This window comes from Alligator mississippiensis, chromosome 16, assembly GCF_030867095.1.
Source record: "Alligator mississippiensis isolate rAllMis1 chromosome 16, rAllMis1, whole genome shotgun sequence".
Classification (NCBI taxonomy): Eukaryota; Metazoa; Chordata; order Crocodylia; family Alligatoridae; genus Alligator; species Alligator mississippiensis.
Genome location: NC_081839.1, coordinates 32529715 through 32547113, shown reverse-complemented (window position 1 = coordinate 32547113; position 17399 = coordinate 32529715). Strand labels below are relative to the sequence as shown.

At 48.1% G+C, this 17399-nt stretch overlaps 1 protein-coding gene across 3 annotated transcripts in view; it reads right to left on the bottom strand.

Moving 5' to 3' along the window:
• Positions 1–17399, bottom strand: part of NCAM1 (neural cell adhesion molecule 1) — a 217208-nt gene that overhangs the window by 24507 nt on the left and 175302 nt on the right. For all 3 annotated transcript variants that reach the window (XM_059719683.1, XM_059719685.1, XM_059719684.1), the window contains exon 14: positions 777–901. In XM_059719683.1, the coding sequence (XP_059575666.1) occupies positions 777–901 (125 nt within the window). The remainder of the gene's footprint in view (positions 1–776; positions 902–17399) is intronic.

Below are 17399 nucleotides of genomic sequence, written 5' to 3'. Positions count from 1 at the left end.
CAAAGTGTTTTTCCAGCAGCGGGCAGAGATTTAATTCCGACCAGGGCTGCCAGGATAAGAACAGCCGGAGAACTGTTGCATTTCCTTCTACAGCCTTGGTGCCATTTAACTGCCCCCAGGAGCACTAATGCTGGGACAGTTTGCACTGACAACAGAAAAAGCAGCAGTAGGTTTTGGTGAATCTTCCCCAGCCCTGAAGATTGCCAGGTCCTTGAGCCGCTTCATCACATTCCTATTCCTGTGTCACATCTTTTGTGAGCGGTGTTTTTCCTGATGGAGACCTGGCAGCACCAACATCGCCTCGCTAGCAGAAGCCAAGGTTAAGGCTGTCTTTGCTTGCTCAGCTGGCAGCAGTGTGAGCATCTCAGGCCTGAATATTTGCACAAACGCTGCCCTTTGTTTCCCCAACCTGGGTAATGACATGGGGAAACAGATCTACTGTCCATGTTACCACCGTAGTTATACGTGCCCATTAGGCTGGTGGGGATGGAGGGAACCGACCCATCAAGGGGCAGGTGTTGAAGCCAGGACTTTTTTTTATGAAACTATACAATATTTGTCTCCCTGTCTGACCTCCTCCTTATGCTCATCCCATTTGCCTGCTGTTTCCTATGTGATGCCTAGACTAAGCTCTTTGGGGTTCAAAAAGGTCTGCTTTGAAGACAACCTTGTAGAGCAAGTCTCTATGACAGGAACAGCTTTCTTCAGTGCTACTTAGATAACCAGCAAGAGTAATGAAGATAGCCTTGCAACCACAGGGCACAGCTTGTACTTACAGCTTTGTACTTGATCAGGTAGTGTCTGATTGGGGAGCCTCCGTCGTCCTGCTTGATGAGGTTCACTTTAATGGAGTTTCCATCTTCTCCCATCTGGCCCTCCAGCTTGGGTGCGCTGGGCTCCCCTGCAAGAATGGGGTGACAGACATTTCATTTCCAGCTTTTTAACCCACAAAGCAGTCACCCGGCCTGAATTGCCTCAGAAGAGGTGACCACCACCACCCCAGCTCCAGCCCTTGAGGAACGGCATGTGCCCAAACTCCTGGGCTGTGCCAGTATTTGCCATGAGGTACACTATCTAACATCCAATATCCTTGCGAACAAGTACTTCCATTTGCACAGGGCTGCTTCTTTCTGTTTCTGCATTTGCTAGTGGTTCCCACTATTGCCAAGGCACATGGCAAGAGTCAATTCCTGTCCGTCGGGTTTGTACATGTCCCGTAGAGGACATTTCCCCTTCCCCCATGCCAAGTCCCTTCTCCTGCTTTTATTAATCCACTTTTCAAACAGAACAAGAATCAAGCTCACATCCAGTTCAAAGCTGCAATTACCAAGCTCTTATCTCCCCGCTACAAAGAGAACAGCACACGCTTGCCCTGCACTTCTCACCATGGAAAGCTATTCATACTGGACTGGAATATTTTTTGCCCAGTGTAACTAATACTCATGATGGTGAAGAGAACGAGCAATGGCCTTACATCATTACAAACATCTCTGCACCAGCCTTACTCTCTTCCTTCCTCTCTTGGAGAAACAGTGTTGTGACAGGGAGGACCTTGCTGCTGTCCTGGCCGACACCTTTTACGTGGCTTTGTGTCTTTATGGGGTCAGGTCAGGCGAGCTCAGTGTTACACTGGCAAGGCAACCTTCCTGCCAAGAAACCTCTGCCACAGAAAACTCCCCTGCACTGCACATGGGGATGTTGTGCCCGTCCTTCCTGAACCCCGCCTGATCTGCTACAGGGCCCTCTCTAGGAACAGATTTTGTTCAGGCACATAAAGGGAGAAAGAAAGTGGTCACAAGACAGAAGCTCCAGGAGGAACAGGGAAGTGTGTGTGCATGTGGGCTTGGTCAGGACAAGAGGCAAAATCCATCTTGACTCAGCCATCCTAAGGAGAAACGTTTACAGGCCACACTGAAAATCAGAGATGATTCAGCCCAGAAAATAATGTGTTCTCTGATACTATGAACTAGCTACACGTTGCAATGTTACGCTAACAAGCAGTCTGTGTTTTTAACCACGTTACTCCTTTTAGCCTTGTGAGCCCAGAGTGGCTTCTTCCCCCCCTCTTCTCCCTCTATCAACCGAGTGGTTAATTCATATTTCCATTGCTGTGCCCAATTCTTAGCAGCTTAATTCAGCCCGTGTGGTCCTGCTGAGCTGGGGAGAGCATGGGGCTGATACCCATCTTGGTTACTGGGGAAGCAAAGAGCTGAGCTGGAGTCTGCAAGGCTAGAACCTGAGAGAAAACAAAGCAACCCCATCATTCACTATGGTTTTACTTGCAAACGCGAGTAATCGACTCTGGAGTCACTCGGGGCCACTAATTTAATGGGGGTTAGAGGCCTTGGAGCCCAGTGGGCACCTGTCGCATCTCTAGGTACCTGAGGAATGCTTCCTCCTTCGAGACCATCTGCCTGGAGGAAAGGAATTATTAATGAACAGTCTTCTCAACCACCAGTGACCGCTCCCTGAGCGAGTATGAGCCTCAGACTGTACTATGGACATAGTACAGTGACCTGGGATAGATTTCCTGCTCTGTGCCTTTAGCCAAGCAGCCAATCTTGGACTCTATTCCCGGCAAGAAAACCCGGAGCATGGTAGGGATAACTAATTCAAAGCACAAGGTGCCATTTGTTATACTACCGGGGGCTGTGCGAGTGCCCAGCTGACCCAGCAGGACACAAACCCGGGCTCTTGTTCTGGTCCAGGCTCAGAGCATCAGACTTGCCTACTAAAGTGTCCTTTCCCTCATCTGCATTACTTAAATCAGCTTGCAGCACACGAGCGATTATCAGTCCTCTCTCTGTTGCAGATGCTCGACTAGGGTAAATCATACCCCTTTCATGCCACTCCAGACTCACATGGCTGGCTGCCTGCTGGCTTTGTCATGCCTCTCTCACACTTTCCACGTGGTCTCCCCTCACCCACCTGCCTGATGACGTGACCGTGTCGCGACGGGAAGGTTAAACCAATAACTGTCAACCCCCGCACGCCACGCTCCACCTTAGCTGTGCAAAGCGATTTACGTCTGCCTTGCCGTTTGCTCTCGTCGACGTGCCTTTGACTGGGACTGCTACGCAGTGTTTCAGCTCCTGACGGCTGTTGACAAAGCAATGGCAGAGCCAGGTCTAAGGAAGTGACTCTTCTTTTGGTGACTGATACCTGTAGACTGACCATATCTCCATTTTCTCTAGGAAAACCTACTGAATCAACATCCCTCCCCCACGAGACATTCACTGGTTACTGCCTGCAGTGCACTCTGCACCCTTTTGGTGCTTACCACCAAGATTACTTGATGGAGAAAACTAAAAAAATATTCTATCAGAGAGACATAGGACAACTCCAGCCTGTAAAATTAAACACAGGCTTCAGAACGAGCCTGATCCAAGCCAATAGCAACAAAAGAGTCTTTCTCTTGGATTCAACAAAGCATATAATTCACACTTGGAGCGCCAGCTCTAGCTCTCTTCTCAACAAAGACTTCATAGCAGGGGCAGTAGTGAGGTTTCGCTAAGACTTCTGCTAGCTTTGCAAACATACTGCAGTACACTTGCTAGTAGTACATTACAACAGATTGTTATAAATAATGGAAAATAGATTACAGTTGTCAAAATAAATGAAGGAAAAACATTTCCTGATGCCATTATCTTGGCTTCTTTATTATTCATAAACTCCTGGGTAATTTGCATTGGGTCTTCCCTTAATTAGTATAAGCAAATGAAGATCACTTGCGTATGCAAGCAATGCTAAGCCTCAGTTTAGACTGCAATGCTTTGGCTTTCTCTATGGGCCATATAGGATGCTATGGATTTACTAACCAGGGTTTTATGGTTGAGATTATTTTTAGATTCCTCGCATGTGCCTGTGTTGCAGAAGGACAGTCCGATTGACTTGATTATGGATAATTTTAGAAAAACAAGTGCTGTAATTATTTGTAAATTAAAGCTTACATTTCAGCTGCAGTCAGCAGGCAGGGCTCCCAGCAAACTCTGAGGATTAATTATACTCTATCCGCTGGTCTCATCACAGAGCCTTCACTCTCTCAGATATTTTATATAATGATTAGAGCAGTGACACACAAAAAAAGCATCTTTGTCAACTATAATTATACAGAGATAGGGCACTTTGGGGTATTAATATTTATTAAACTTGAGCGTTTTTTAGTGCCAGCACCGGGATACTAGAGCCAGGAGAGGCAGGCAGTCCCCACACCCAGCTCTGCCACTCTCTCCACCCAGATGGGCTGCTGCATCCCCAGATTTGTCAGCCTGGGACCCCCTCCCATGCCCATCCGTTTGAACCTCAGCAGCCCATGCTAGTCTGGCTCAGAGCCCCACAGCTCTGCCAATGCACCTGTCACACCGAGCTGTGCTCCCTGATGCTGCAGAAGAGACTGACAAATGTGCCCAAGGGTAGCAGGATGCATTTTCAAGACAGCCGCACAGACTTGATCCTGCCCTGCTAGAGTTCACAGCTGTTCTGCCTGGTCCAACACCTGGAATGGCAAAGTCCAATCTATTGTGTTGCTCTGGCACATCCTACCACAAACGCTCTGCTGTGTTGCCTACAGCTCTCGTTCGGATGAATGGTGAACGCTACAGCTTTCACAGTGGCCCCTCACTAAGAAACTGCAGGATTCCCACTGGAAAGGGCTCCCCCCCTTAGACCCCAAGGTTACCAGTTTGCACTTTTATGCCGATATTTTCTGCTACCAGCTGCTAGCAGGCCATGCAGGTGGCTTGCAAAGTGTTAAATCCTTTGGACGCGAATAAAAGGTATCACCCCAAAAAATCCTTGCTTCTTGCATCATTCCAGGAGCATCATGGCTACGACATCTCTCTACCACTACTGATATCCATAAGGCTTTTCTAAGTCCCAAACCTCAACAGACTTTTGTAAAGCCACAGCGAGAAGACCCCAAACTTGGCCCAGACAGTAACTTTAGACGAGCAACACTCCGTTCTGAGTGGCTCGGGACCCATATGTGCAATCAGCGCTAGCCAAAAGGTCACAACGGCATACAAACCCAGGGGTGCATTGAGGGAAACAAGCTCCAAATGGAAAAGCTGTAGCACCCCTTGAAAAGCCACCTGTGGCTCAGGGACACGGCCCAAGTATTGCTGTGGTAGACTAAACCAGGCTTGTTATGGCCTCGCTTTAAACTAGAAGCCTATTAGTTTCTCTTGCAGGTAAACCCCCACTCTGCAGCTGCTCTGAGAAGGGATGTCTCCCCAATACGTTTAAGACTCTTTGGGTTTCTGGTACGTCTTTGCATAGAAGTATTTGTTGTCCTTGAAGGTGGGATCCTCCACTATTCTACCCTTTGTTTTCCCTTTCATTCCCTCGGCTCTTCCCAGACCCATCAACAGCATCTCTGTGGTGGCAGGAATGTCACTCCAAAGCCTTCCCACCCACTGAGGTGACAGTTGTGTCGGAGGGACCACCTGGCTGGATCAGAAAGCAAGCCTGGAGGTCTTAGGTGCCCATGCTTGCAGCTCTCGCAGGATCCCTGGGCCCACCCCGTAGTGAACAACACGTGAAAGGACTCCTTTCAACTGCTCTCAAGTACATTCTCAGCGCTTCTCCTGCCCTACAGCACAAGGACTGCTTTATACATAGGCCTCTGCACTAATGCCAGCTGTGCTCTGCCACAGGAAAGGACAAAGGACTTGCCGATTAACTGATTACCAAATTGGCCAGCTAGTTTTTCAGTCAGAGAGGCTTTTTATTATCTTTACTGCCCGTTTACTGAGGCTAGATGTTGGCAATTCTCATTTCAGCCTAGGTTTCTCCAGGAATTACGAGTGCTTGGAGGGTGGATGCCATTACAGAGTGCAGATTAAATGGAAACAAATGAGCTCTGACTGACTGGATGGCAAATATATACCCAGCAACTTCTCCTGTGTTCCCCAAACTCTAACAGACTGCCCCCACCTCCGCCCTACCCTGAAGGGGAATATGAGCATGAAGGCTATTGCCGGTCTTCATTACGTTGATTCAAATTGAGAAAACTGCAGTGGAAATAATTGCAGCTCAACTATTAACCAATAATTAACCAAGGCAGAAGCAAGAGCTTTACGCAACCCAGCTGTTATTTATAGGGAGGCTGAGTGCTTTTTCACATTAGGAACTAGCTCCCAGGAATTAAGGACATTGATTGTTACCTACGCTGGACTAAGTCACTTCCCGCCTATTGAAAGCAGCTGCGATCCATGATTCCAGCACCGTGCTGCTGAGTCTTTGGCATACTTGGTTAAGGGCTCAACTGAGAACTGGAAACCACCAAATCAACGCTGCCCCTTATTCCTTTGCACCATAACCCCATAGTGAAGAGACAATTATTAATAAATAAAGTTATTAAGACCAAGAGGGACCACGGTCATCATGCCTGACCTCCTACATTTCATGGGTGAGGGATTTTCACCCAGAGATTCCTGCACCAAGCCCAATAATGTGGTGGAACAGAGGCAAGTCTTCTAGAAAGCTGCTCAACCTTATTTGCAGTTTTCAAGCAATGGTGAAGTCACTGGATCCCTTAAGAAGCTGTTCCAAAGACTGATCTCCCCCTCTATTGAAAATGATTTTCAATTAACACTGCCTGGCTTCTGTTTCTGCCACGAGATCCTGTTTTATCCCTTCTTGACAAAGTAGTCTCCTACTATTGGAAATGTCACCATATGGCCAGTGACTATCTACAGCATGTTTGGAACCAAAAATCAGAACAGTACAAATGCGAGTGAACAACATTTCCATTAAGCATGTGTTTATCTTAAACAGGCAGGAGTAATCCATATACAGGGGCTGTAAAACAAAACCGGGTTAGTGTGATGTTTCAGTCGAAGGAGGAAGAAGTTTAGTGTAAAGAAGTTTAGTCCAGCAGAACCAGCATTCCTATCGTAAGTGAAAGTGTCAGTAGCTGAAGAGAAAAGTCGTTATAAGGAGGTTAGAGAGAACTCATGCTCAGAGCATGCATCTCGCCTACAGGAAGAAAGGGCTGGAAAGCAAGGATGCGTTAGTGGGGAGTCGCATGCTAGTGGACTGTCCATTTACACCGTGGCCACTGGGGCTAGTTTTGGTAACAGCTTAGGTCACCTGTGCAATTTGGGACCTTTATTAGAAACTTCGTGATAATGACTCAGTTGGGCCCAATGAAGGATGACCGCTGGACTTGCTCCGCACACCTGGTTTACAACTGCACTCTACTTGGAAGTTGCTCTGGTACACAAGAAGAACTGTAGCATCTTTGGCTCTGCTTTCATCTTTTGGTAAGATGGTGCAGGGGCAGTGGGTGGTGGCCCCGGACAGGCAGACGGTCTACGTTGGCTTTGAATGGGAAGGATTTGAAGCCTGAGACCATGATTGTAAGGCTCCAATGACGCCCAAGGGTACAAAAGGGACAACAGTCTTTCTTCCAGCCCAAAGATGAGAATTCCAGCCACGCAGCGGAGACTGAAAGTGGTAGGGGAGGTCTGTTCTCTCTTGAGTTGAGCATGAGGACAGCCTGAACAGCCTCAGGAAAGATCACCGTCTTGCAAGCCGTGATTCTGAAGGCTCATCCCCCGCTTCCAGCCTGCCGTTGTATGGCAGGACAGGGTACAAAAGAACCAGAATTCAAAACTCAGCAACGCCTTGTGGAAAACCAGAGAATCCCCTCGTTCTACAGCAGGTTTGTCTCTGCGTCCACATTTCTCTGTAACGTTGTGTGTCCCTCAGCTCTTGCCTTTAGGACCAGAATTGCTTACACAAGAAAACATGCTCTTGAACATATTCACCTGCCCCTGGTCCTCCTTGGAGGTCAACTGCATCCACAACAGCACTGCTGGATACTGCAGAGAGCCACAATATTGTACAGAGACCTGCCTGCTGGTGCGTTCTCACACCTTCCTCTGAATTATCTGGTGTTGGCTCCTGTCACAGGCAGGACCCTGAACTTGTTGGACCCAAATGTCTGATCCAGTTGGCTGAATCTTCACTTCCAAGTTTGCTGTTTTGCGTGGCTGCTGGACGATTGAACATCCATTACGTTATATTTGCCCATTTTCAATGCGTATGGGATTATTTTGCACAATGCGTCACAGGAAATTCCTATGGCCCTACTGCAGCATTTCATTCAGGATCCACGCTGGAAACTTTTGGAAGGTGAACCAATGCTTTGCTCTGCTGGGAATGCTAGAACAGCATCTGCATCGAAAGCAGATGCTGAAAACAGGCATAACCCAGGTGGAGGGGCATTGCTGAAGTCAGGCCAGCGTAACGACACTCCCATACGTGATGCTGCATGAAGAGCAATTTTGCCTGACCTAAACATCTGTGCCTGACGCAAGTTGGTGGAGCTTTCTGAATTCCCATGAAGCACGTGGGATTACAATTGCTTAACTTTGGAAGAGCAGCTGCAAATATCATTCCTTGTTCTGTTTCCTGATACAACATTAGCATCAGAAAAATCCTGCTGCCGTCAATCCCACACACGTAGGCATGCATTTTTCCTCGTATCCATTTTATAAGGTTGCCATTCAAAAAAAATCAAGTGCTTTTTTCATCTAATCTTAGATGTATGTGGTTTGGGATTTTCAGGAGAATGTAACGATGCTATAATTCCTTAAAGTGGCCTGATTTCAAAGTGCGTTGTGTCCATCTTTTAAAAAACACAGGCTCCATTAGGTACCAGAAAACTGAGGCATTCAAATTGCTCGTTAACATTCTTGCCAAGCTGGCATCAATGCAAGACCCAGGCACAGAGTGCGGACGGTTAAAACCTGCTATCCCCTCTCCCTTCCATTTTAGCAACGTGCGAGTCAGGGAACTGCTTACTTCCCGTCCCTCGGCCACTGTGTAAATGGGACTAAATTGTGACCAGCGCCACCACAATTTGAAACCGGCGTCAACCACATCTACGGGTCCGAGTCATCGCGTGCGGGAAATGCACAAGTGAGAGAGAAGAGGAAGGAAGGCTTCAAAATGCACACGAGAGAAGCAAACAGAACAAAAGCAAAAGGACATGCGAAACAAGACAGCCAAGTCTTCACTCCTCATGGATGTCGCCCAATCCGTTTTCAGAGAGGGAGAAGGGCCTAGAGAAGCGACGGCTTCCATGCATGCGGAAACGTGGGAAGGTTACTGGGTTAGTTTTGTTTCCTGGCAAACCCCAGCCCAAATGCTTTCCTCCTGGCTGTGGTCCAGAATAGCAAGAGGATGCACTGCTAATGGATTAAAAAGCCAACTGCTTCATGCACTTCCAAATGGTTTGTGGGTCTTACCCGGGGGAAGCAGAAAGGCAGGGGTTTTCCCCCCTCTCGATAGGGTGTGCATTGAGTGTTATGTGAGGTTGCAACAATCACAGCATTAATAATTCTTTTCCTACTGCCTCAAGCTTTAATTAGAATTGCTTTATCTCCTTAGCTGCGAGGGTCAATCATTTGCTTCCTGGTTTCGTGGAGACCACCAATTATTATGAACATCACAATAACTTCTGAGCTAAATTAATCCTTTTTCCTGACTGTGACAAATTTGTGGGAGGGATTTTGGTAAGCAATACTCTGCATCCAGGGTGCTCAACCCCTGGCCTAAGGAGCCGTGTTATCTGACCTGCCAGGCTCCCCAAGGGTCCAAAAATTTAGTGATGGGGGAGAGGTGGAAGCATTAATTGCCGCTCCCCTGCTGCCAAATTTCTGGACCTAGGGAGCCAACACGGCCCTGTGTGCTAGATGGAGCATGTGGGGCCCAATCTGGGCAGGTGGGGCCAGGCTGAGGCAGTCTGAGGACCAAGCCTGAGTGCCAACTCCACAAGGGATCCAGTCTGTGGGGCTGAAAGGTTGAGCACCACTGCTCTAGATGCCTTCCGATATGAAAAAATACGTTAAAACAGGGGCAGCAATGGTCCTAGGAGCATAGACCTGCACACATAGCATTACAACCCCCAAATTCCCATGCTGACTCCAGAGCTTTCTGCCTTATTTCAGAATGGGATGTGTTGGTAAAGGACTAGCTTTCTGAGGATATGCTCCTATTCATTACGGTATTAAAAATGTAGAGCCTCCTGGGGGAAGGGAGGGGGAAACCATTGCAACAACTGGCCTAGAAAAGAAAAGCAAGCAAAACATTGCTCAAATAACGGGAGGCACAAGGAGTTTTATGGCCTGGATCCAGTCCATAATTTCAGAAGAGTGAGGGAGGAGATTGAGAGGATGAAATCCCAGCCCCACTGGAGTCAATGGGAGGTTTGTCACCGACTTCAAGAGGCCCAGGATGTCTTCTATATCAGGTCTCCTAGGACTAAAGGGTTGTGCTGTGCCCAGGGAGCTGACTCTGTGGCACCCTCACATTGCATGAAGCAAATGATTAAGCCATGGTTTATTTGCTGAGCATAAAGCTATTTTTTGCACTCAGCGCAGGTGGTTGGGTTTTAGCTTGTCACATGCAGACAGAGGTGGTGAGCAATATCTCTGGGAAGTCTGTAGAAGAAAATTTTGAAGGCTGGAATTTGGAGGGCCCTAGTTGCTGGGGTTTTTTTTGTTCCCCCCAGTTCTAGTCAACCAATCAGAACAAAGTTTGTTTTTACCTTCTGTTCACCAGCGTGGACGACATCATCAGCACCATGCAAGCCACATGACAAAGTCACATGATACGCACGCACATGATTGGTTGAAAGGAAAGTGGAGGAGGTCACATGGAAAATACAAAAAAATTAAAAAACTGATGTAAACAATGGGCAAGGGAAAAAAATCGACAACAGAATTACAGACTAAATAAAATATATATATATAAAAAAAAAATTAAATTAGCCAGCATATATAAGAAACATTGGGGAGACAGTAAATTTGCCTGGAAATATAAGAATATTAAACCACAGAAAGCATTGGCGTTATGACACCGTTAAGCGTTAGGCACAGCTGCACTGCTGCTCATTAATACCAAGACAAGGAATGAATAAACATTATCAAAATGAGACGTTGTCTCAGAGCTTGGAGAGCCGGAGGGATCCACAAGACTGTTGAAAAGAAAAAGGGAAGACATGTTATTCAGAGACAACGCAGGTATCCGAGGAGACACAGGGCACAACAGTTGCCCCCAGTTCAATGAGGCTGGATGGGTATCGACAGATTTTCCTTTCTGCAGGATTAAAAGTCCTCCTAAATGAGAACAGCAGGGAGAGATTCCACATTTCCATTTCTATTTCTGAAGTCAAAGCTGCCCATCATCAATAAGCAACAGGGATACACTAAGTCTAGCCACCAGCACTGGGAGCGTGTGAACCCCACCCAATGCATCCAGGCTCAAAATCCGCGGCACGAAACAAATCATACAGAAGGCATCCCACTGATAACGTGATGCTCCATGAGTGAGGGGTGGGTGGAAATGCATTGCATTGAAAGATGAGGATGACAACTGGCATGGCACAGGGAAGGCGGGAGTGTTGCTGAGGGTGATGGACAAGTGGACGGACTGTATGGCAGGGGATGCAGGACAGGAGGAACTGTGGAGCTGCTAGAAAGACTGTTCTTGATCGTCCACTTCCCAAATCACTGGCTGCTTTAAACCCCTCCCTTATCACGAAAAGCATTTCTCTCCCCCTGGACGTACATTAGGCATCGCTGCCATCTATACTAAGACTACATTATAGCATTTCAGCAGTGCCTTGGTGGAAACGAGAAACCAGAACTTGGTCTATTTAATGCTATTCTTTGGCAAGCTACACGGCTGTGCTCACTTGGGAAAGCACCAATGGCTACAAAACACACAATCTGAACAGAATTTACCCATCACATGCTTTCATCTTCTCTTCCTTTGTAATTATGTCATACTCAGCATGACAGATCTCCAGGTGGGCAGACTACGCCAGCCAAGAAATCTTTTTTTCCTGCCCATTTTCAGATGAGTTGCTGGAAAGTTATGCATATGGATTTTTTTTGGTTTTTGGCAAATACATGGGGCCTGCACTCCATCCTGGAGGGGGGAAAGCTTAGCGGCCGCTTTCAGTTCTTCCAGAAGGGAGATCCGGAGCTGAAGGACAGCTGGGGACAAGGATACCTTTCCAGATTCCACCAAGTCTCGCCTTATTCCTTCAGTTTACAACTAATGGGCAGAGGGGATGCGGTCATGGAGACAGCTTCAAAGGATAAGACCAGGTTGTGGGTGAGGCTCAGCATTCTTTTTCCTCTTTTAATGGCATTAAGTAGCTATTCTATTTTTTGTCTGCCTTAAATTTCATCCTCTCTCCAGCTGAAATAGCAAGGTCAGGGCCATACTTCAGCTGGTAGTAGCACTGATGAGAATAAACTAGGGCAAAGCGCCTCTCAAACAGCTGCCTGGTTCCAGAGCCTCTTTTTTTGTCTTTACAGCCATCACCATGCTGCGAACAGCTCTGTGTAGCAGTGAACGTGGGTGCTATTTACATCAGCGTACTATATACACTAATGACAATGAGGCAGGAGACGACAAGATTTGCACTGCTTGTAAGGGTCAAGAGCTGAGCTCTCATTCACGGTGAGGAATGAAATCCTGTGTACTGCTGTTTGCTGAAGTTTCTGGATGGAAATGGTTGCCCAGGTACTAACTTGTACGAGAAAGCAATGCATGTTTCTGCTAAGGAACTGGGGGTGCTCCATGGATGTCTAAAATAGTTAAAATTTCTGAGAGGAGATTTCTGGACTCTTAGGCATCCAGAAATTGGGGAAAGAAACTGTAATCACTCTATGCTTCCTGGAAGAGGGAAAGAAAATCTGTGTTAGTCCACCCATCTATTGCCCAGCCCCGTTCTCAACCCCTCCACAAAAGCTCAGAGAAAGGTGTGATCAGGATGAAAAGTCTCCTTCTGCAAAATGGAACTGCTGCCACTTCAGAGCACTGATAGGAGGAAACTGTTAGCTGTGGCTGCTAGCGGATAAAAGGACAGTTCATGTGGTATGCAAGGCCACAGACTACGCTAGGGATACAAAGCCTGTTTTTAGCTTCTTTGTCAGTGGCAGACTAACCAAACTCCAGCCTGCCCCTAAAAACATGTTATATAAAAGAAGTGTGTATTTCATGCTTTTAGTATTTCCACTGCACGGCTTGGAGCCCACTGCAAATAAACAGTTTCACCTCAAAGAGCACACGTGCGTGCATACACACTCACCTCGCGCACACGCGCGCACACATGCATGGAGTGTTACTGAAAATCAGAGTAAGCTCATTGGGTTTGTAGTGGTGATTTGTTCTTCAACACACACATCTGTGCAGCTGCCCGAGACCCCAGTGTGCGCAGAGTTGTAAAGCTAGGTCTCGCTAAAAAGCATCTCGCCTCATCTCCCAGGATCATCCTGCAAGTATCTGCTCAGATTGTGCGCCGTGTATGGGCTGCCACCAGTCTCCTGTAGATGTGGCCCAACCCATACGCATGCTCACATGGCTAGCATATAGGCTCACTTCAGCTGGACTCTCAGCTTAAAGGGGCTTTATTTAAAGACAGCTGCTTTGTTCATACAATTAGACAGTACTATGTTGCCATTTTAGCAACTGTTCTTACTCTAAGGAGCCCATCACTGTGGTATGCACCTTCCCCGAAAGGATGTGCACTGAGCAAGGATTCAGGGGAACCCGGTTCTATTCCCAGCACAGCTACGGCCTCTTTGAGGCATCTTATACCAGGTGTTAAACTCAGCCCATGCTTTTGTGCTCACCCCCAAGTAGGGGACACCTTGTCTATACCTCACGGGACAAAATCTCTGACAGGCCGCAAGTCGCTCAGCTGCTATGGTGGACAAGGGCCATATAAGCACTTGGACCGAGACAGCAGGAAAATCCAGGCTTCTTGATTTGGAATTGCTGCTGCGTTCCTGAGATCTTCCTTTGGCATGCCACCGAGATATCGAGTGTGAGAGAAATGATTACAGCAGGCCTCACCCGGGCACTCTGCTCCCGTGTGGTCTTTTCCTTGGCAAGGAGCCATCTCCTGACCTTCCTCTTCATTTTCACCTCTGCAGCTGCGACAGGATTTCCCTCCCTGCTTCTCTAAATATGCCCGATGGACAACCTGCATGAAAGACCATCCTTGGGAAGCGAGCGGCATCGCTCGTTGATGGGATGCTGTTAGTTCCGAGCAGCTATATTGTTTTTTTTTTAATTAAAACATTTCCTGTGTGCTTCTCGTAAACCCGGCATCTCCAATTTCCACCACATGCTTAGAGGGCTGGGGGGTGGCCATGCTGGGTCCTTAGCGCCTACGTGTTTACACATCCATTAATGCCAGACTGTTGGTTAACAGACATTAAAATAATGAGGCGCAGGGTTTAATTGCCTCGATGGAAGAGCTATGCTGTAACAAGCAGCACTCAGACCGAGGGGGAGCAGTTCCCGTTTACTCACTTGCCGGCTCTGTGCTTTTGGATTCAGTAGGAGGCTGGGTTGCTATGGAAACATGAAGGATAGATAGGACATGTAAAGGTGAAGCATAGCATGAAAATAAATTATGGAGGGAATAAGAGAGAAAGGGATGAAATCTAATGGGGGAGGAGGGATTGAGGGCTGCACCGAGCCCCTGGCCCAGATCCGGAAGCATCACTTGCAAACTCCGTGGAAGATGCGTTGAACTCGAGTCTCTGCCCCCCACCCTGGTGCACCCTGAACACAGGCAAGTGATAAGGGTCTCCTTTGGAAATTAAGGACATAATTGATACAGGTCTCGGAGGCCTGCGATGGACCTGTACCATGCCCTGTGTTTCTCTGAGGGGCCTGTACCCCTTCCCCGAGATCAAATCCTCAAGAAGGAACTAGCTGAAACGGCTGTGGTTTCTCCTGGAGTCTCAACGCAGTCCTCCCCCGGGTCCTCCGACGCCCAGTCCACGTTCATCCTACACTCGTCTCCGGCCGCTCCAATGTTAGAGTTGTAAGAGGACTGCTGGGTCCGACATCCAGTCTCTGACACTGGACAGCACCAGACGAAGGTGGCCAGAGGAAGTGCAAGGACAATGATGGGCTAAACCTGGATGACGTTACTTCACCTCATTATTTAAGGGGAGTTTATGCTTTGAAGGCTGAAGCTTTATATTTCATCCACGCTTGTCACCCATCTAACCAAACTGGGGGGGTCCTATTATCCAAAGAAGCACCCACTAGTTACCCAAGTCCTCTCAAGGACACTGAGACCTCTCCAAAACCATAGGCTAACTCCCAGGGGTTTGCAACACAGCCTTCTGCACAGTCCTGGCTACAAAGTGGAAAGCGAGCAAAAAAGCAGCAGCAAGTCTGATGCTGAACCTGCATCATGAACTCTCCATTATGCCTGGGAATTGGTAGGCATGCAGCTGGGGGCAGAAGACTTTCACACAATGTGCCCTGTCCCCTGCCGCTTGGGGTACAGCCACCGGGCTCCTTTAACCTGCTACGTATTGCCTCTTTATACCCTCTTTTTCTTTCATCCTTATGGGGAAGTGAGGAAGAATCTGGGGTGCTCGGGCAATAGGGGCACACTTCACTTTCTCTCTCCCAGAAAAAGAACAGCATCAGAGGAAGCAGGGAAATGCAGAGAGCGTGCAGGTTGACAGAAGGCGTCTTTGAGGGGGTGGCAGAATTAAAAGCCCTTCTAAATGTTATTGACAGCACTGATCACTCCATGTTAGAGAAAAGCAGATCGTACAATTGCTGAATGCCAGCCTCTCCCCTGCAAAGCTTGTTAGGAAAGATGATCCAGAGGAAAGCAATTTTCCAGCTCCAAATGCCACGGGGAATTGCAGCACAGCTGAGACGGACTGCAATGCTATTCTGCAGAGCCGCGGTTTGCAACCTTTTCTACCTATGGGCTGGGATGACCCACGCTAGGTCGGAGCGGTGGGTGGGCACTAAGACCTGGTCACTACTTGTCCCCAGGGTAGCATGGGGAGAGCACTGGCAGCCGAAGACCTCCATTGCGTAATGCTGCCAAATCTGGCCCATGGGCTGTAGGTTTCCAACCCCTGGTATAGAGCAACTCTATTAAAAAAACAAAGCAAAGGCAATGTGGCTTCCCAATGGAAGGACTCTGGGAAAGGCTGCAAGTTGATGGCCAGGCTGCTAGGGCTGGGATCAAGTCCTTCTCCTTTCCCATGCTGGTCCCAACCGGAGTCTTTCCGAGAAGGGGGAGACCTTTGTGCGCTGCAGTCTAAATCTGATTATGCAGATTATAAAAGATGAAACAGGATACGAAGAAATGACTTTTCCTTCTGGCACCCCAGGGAGTGATGGAGCAGCAAGGCTTAGGGAGTCCTTCACTGTTGATCTTTTTGGCATTCCCCTTTTCAGCTAAGAGGCTGCACTCTGCCTTGCAGAATGAGTCAGGCACCAGCCTCCCATCGCAGGTGCTGAAACCCATGAAACAGCCGGTGGGAATGGAAAGCACGACGCCACAGGTGCTAGTAGCTAATCCATGGCACAAGTCCCGCTGACATCACTACGGGCACAATTCCATCGGACCTCTCCGCTGACTGCCTTTCACCTGCCAGGGTGGTTGGCTGGGTAGGCAGTCACTTGTATCCATCGCTGTGACATTTGCCTTGTGCTATCTGGAGTCCCTCTAGCAGGACGGGTTAGTTTCTACCCAGATAAAAAGAAACGACGTTAGGCAGACTGCACCGCAAGCAGCGACGAAACACATGCAAAGCAAAGCAGCACGCAGATAACACTTTTATCATACTCACTGTCTGCTAAGCGGGAGGTGGGGGCAGCAGTAGTTGCTAAAGGGAGAGAAAGGACGGTGAGAGGGGGAAGAAACTTCTGTTGCACGCTGCCAAGGAAGGAAGACTGGAAGGAATGACTTGGCGAGCTTCCCTGGAGTAGGACTTTGAGAGACAAGAGATGGGCACTGCCAGTGAGACAGAGACAGTGCCTCTGCTTACGCTGGAGCACAAGCTTGGTGCTAGGCAAGGCCTGTGCTCCGAATCTTGCGGTCCTCGCGGAAACTAATTTTGTTTCAGTATATCCTCTCTGAATACCATTGGCTTACTGCAGGTCCAGCTGTAATCCACGGGCCCAAGCCACTGCCCCGTGAAGCTAGCTACAGATCAGGCCTCTTGCAGAGGAGAGCAGCAACATCTATTGTCATTCCATCTGGTTTAGACACGGGGAACGTGTCTCGTTATTCCAAAACAGGAGGATTCCTCAATTCACGGCCCTGCAGACACACAGAGGTAAAAGCGAATGCCATCCTCTAATTAGTCTTCTATTGGATTGAACTGCAACCTTGGACTCTGATCGTATCACTCATTCTTTTGTGAATGTGGGGATTATTTGCCAGCGTTTCTCTTTTAAGAAACCACGCTTTTTAAACACGTGCTTCTTAATTCTCCTTTCTGAGCCTCACCTGCACAGCAGCAAGGGATGCTCGGGCCTTGAAAATCAGCAACAGGCATGGGGCGAACGTGAAGCTCATGTTTGTTTTCCAGCAGTTA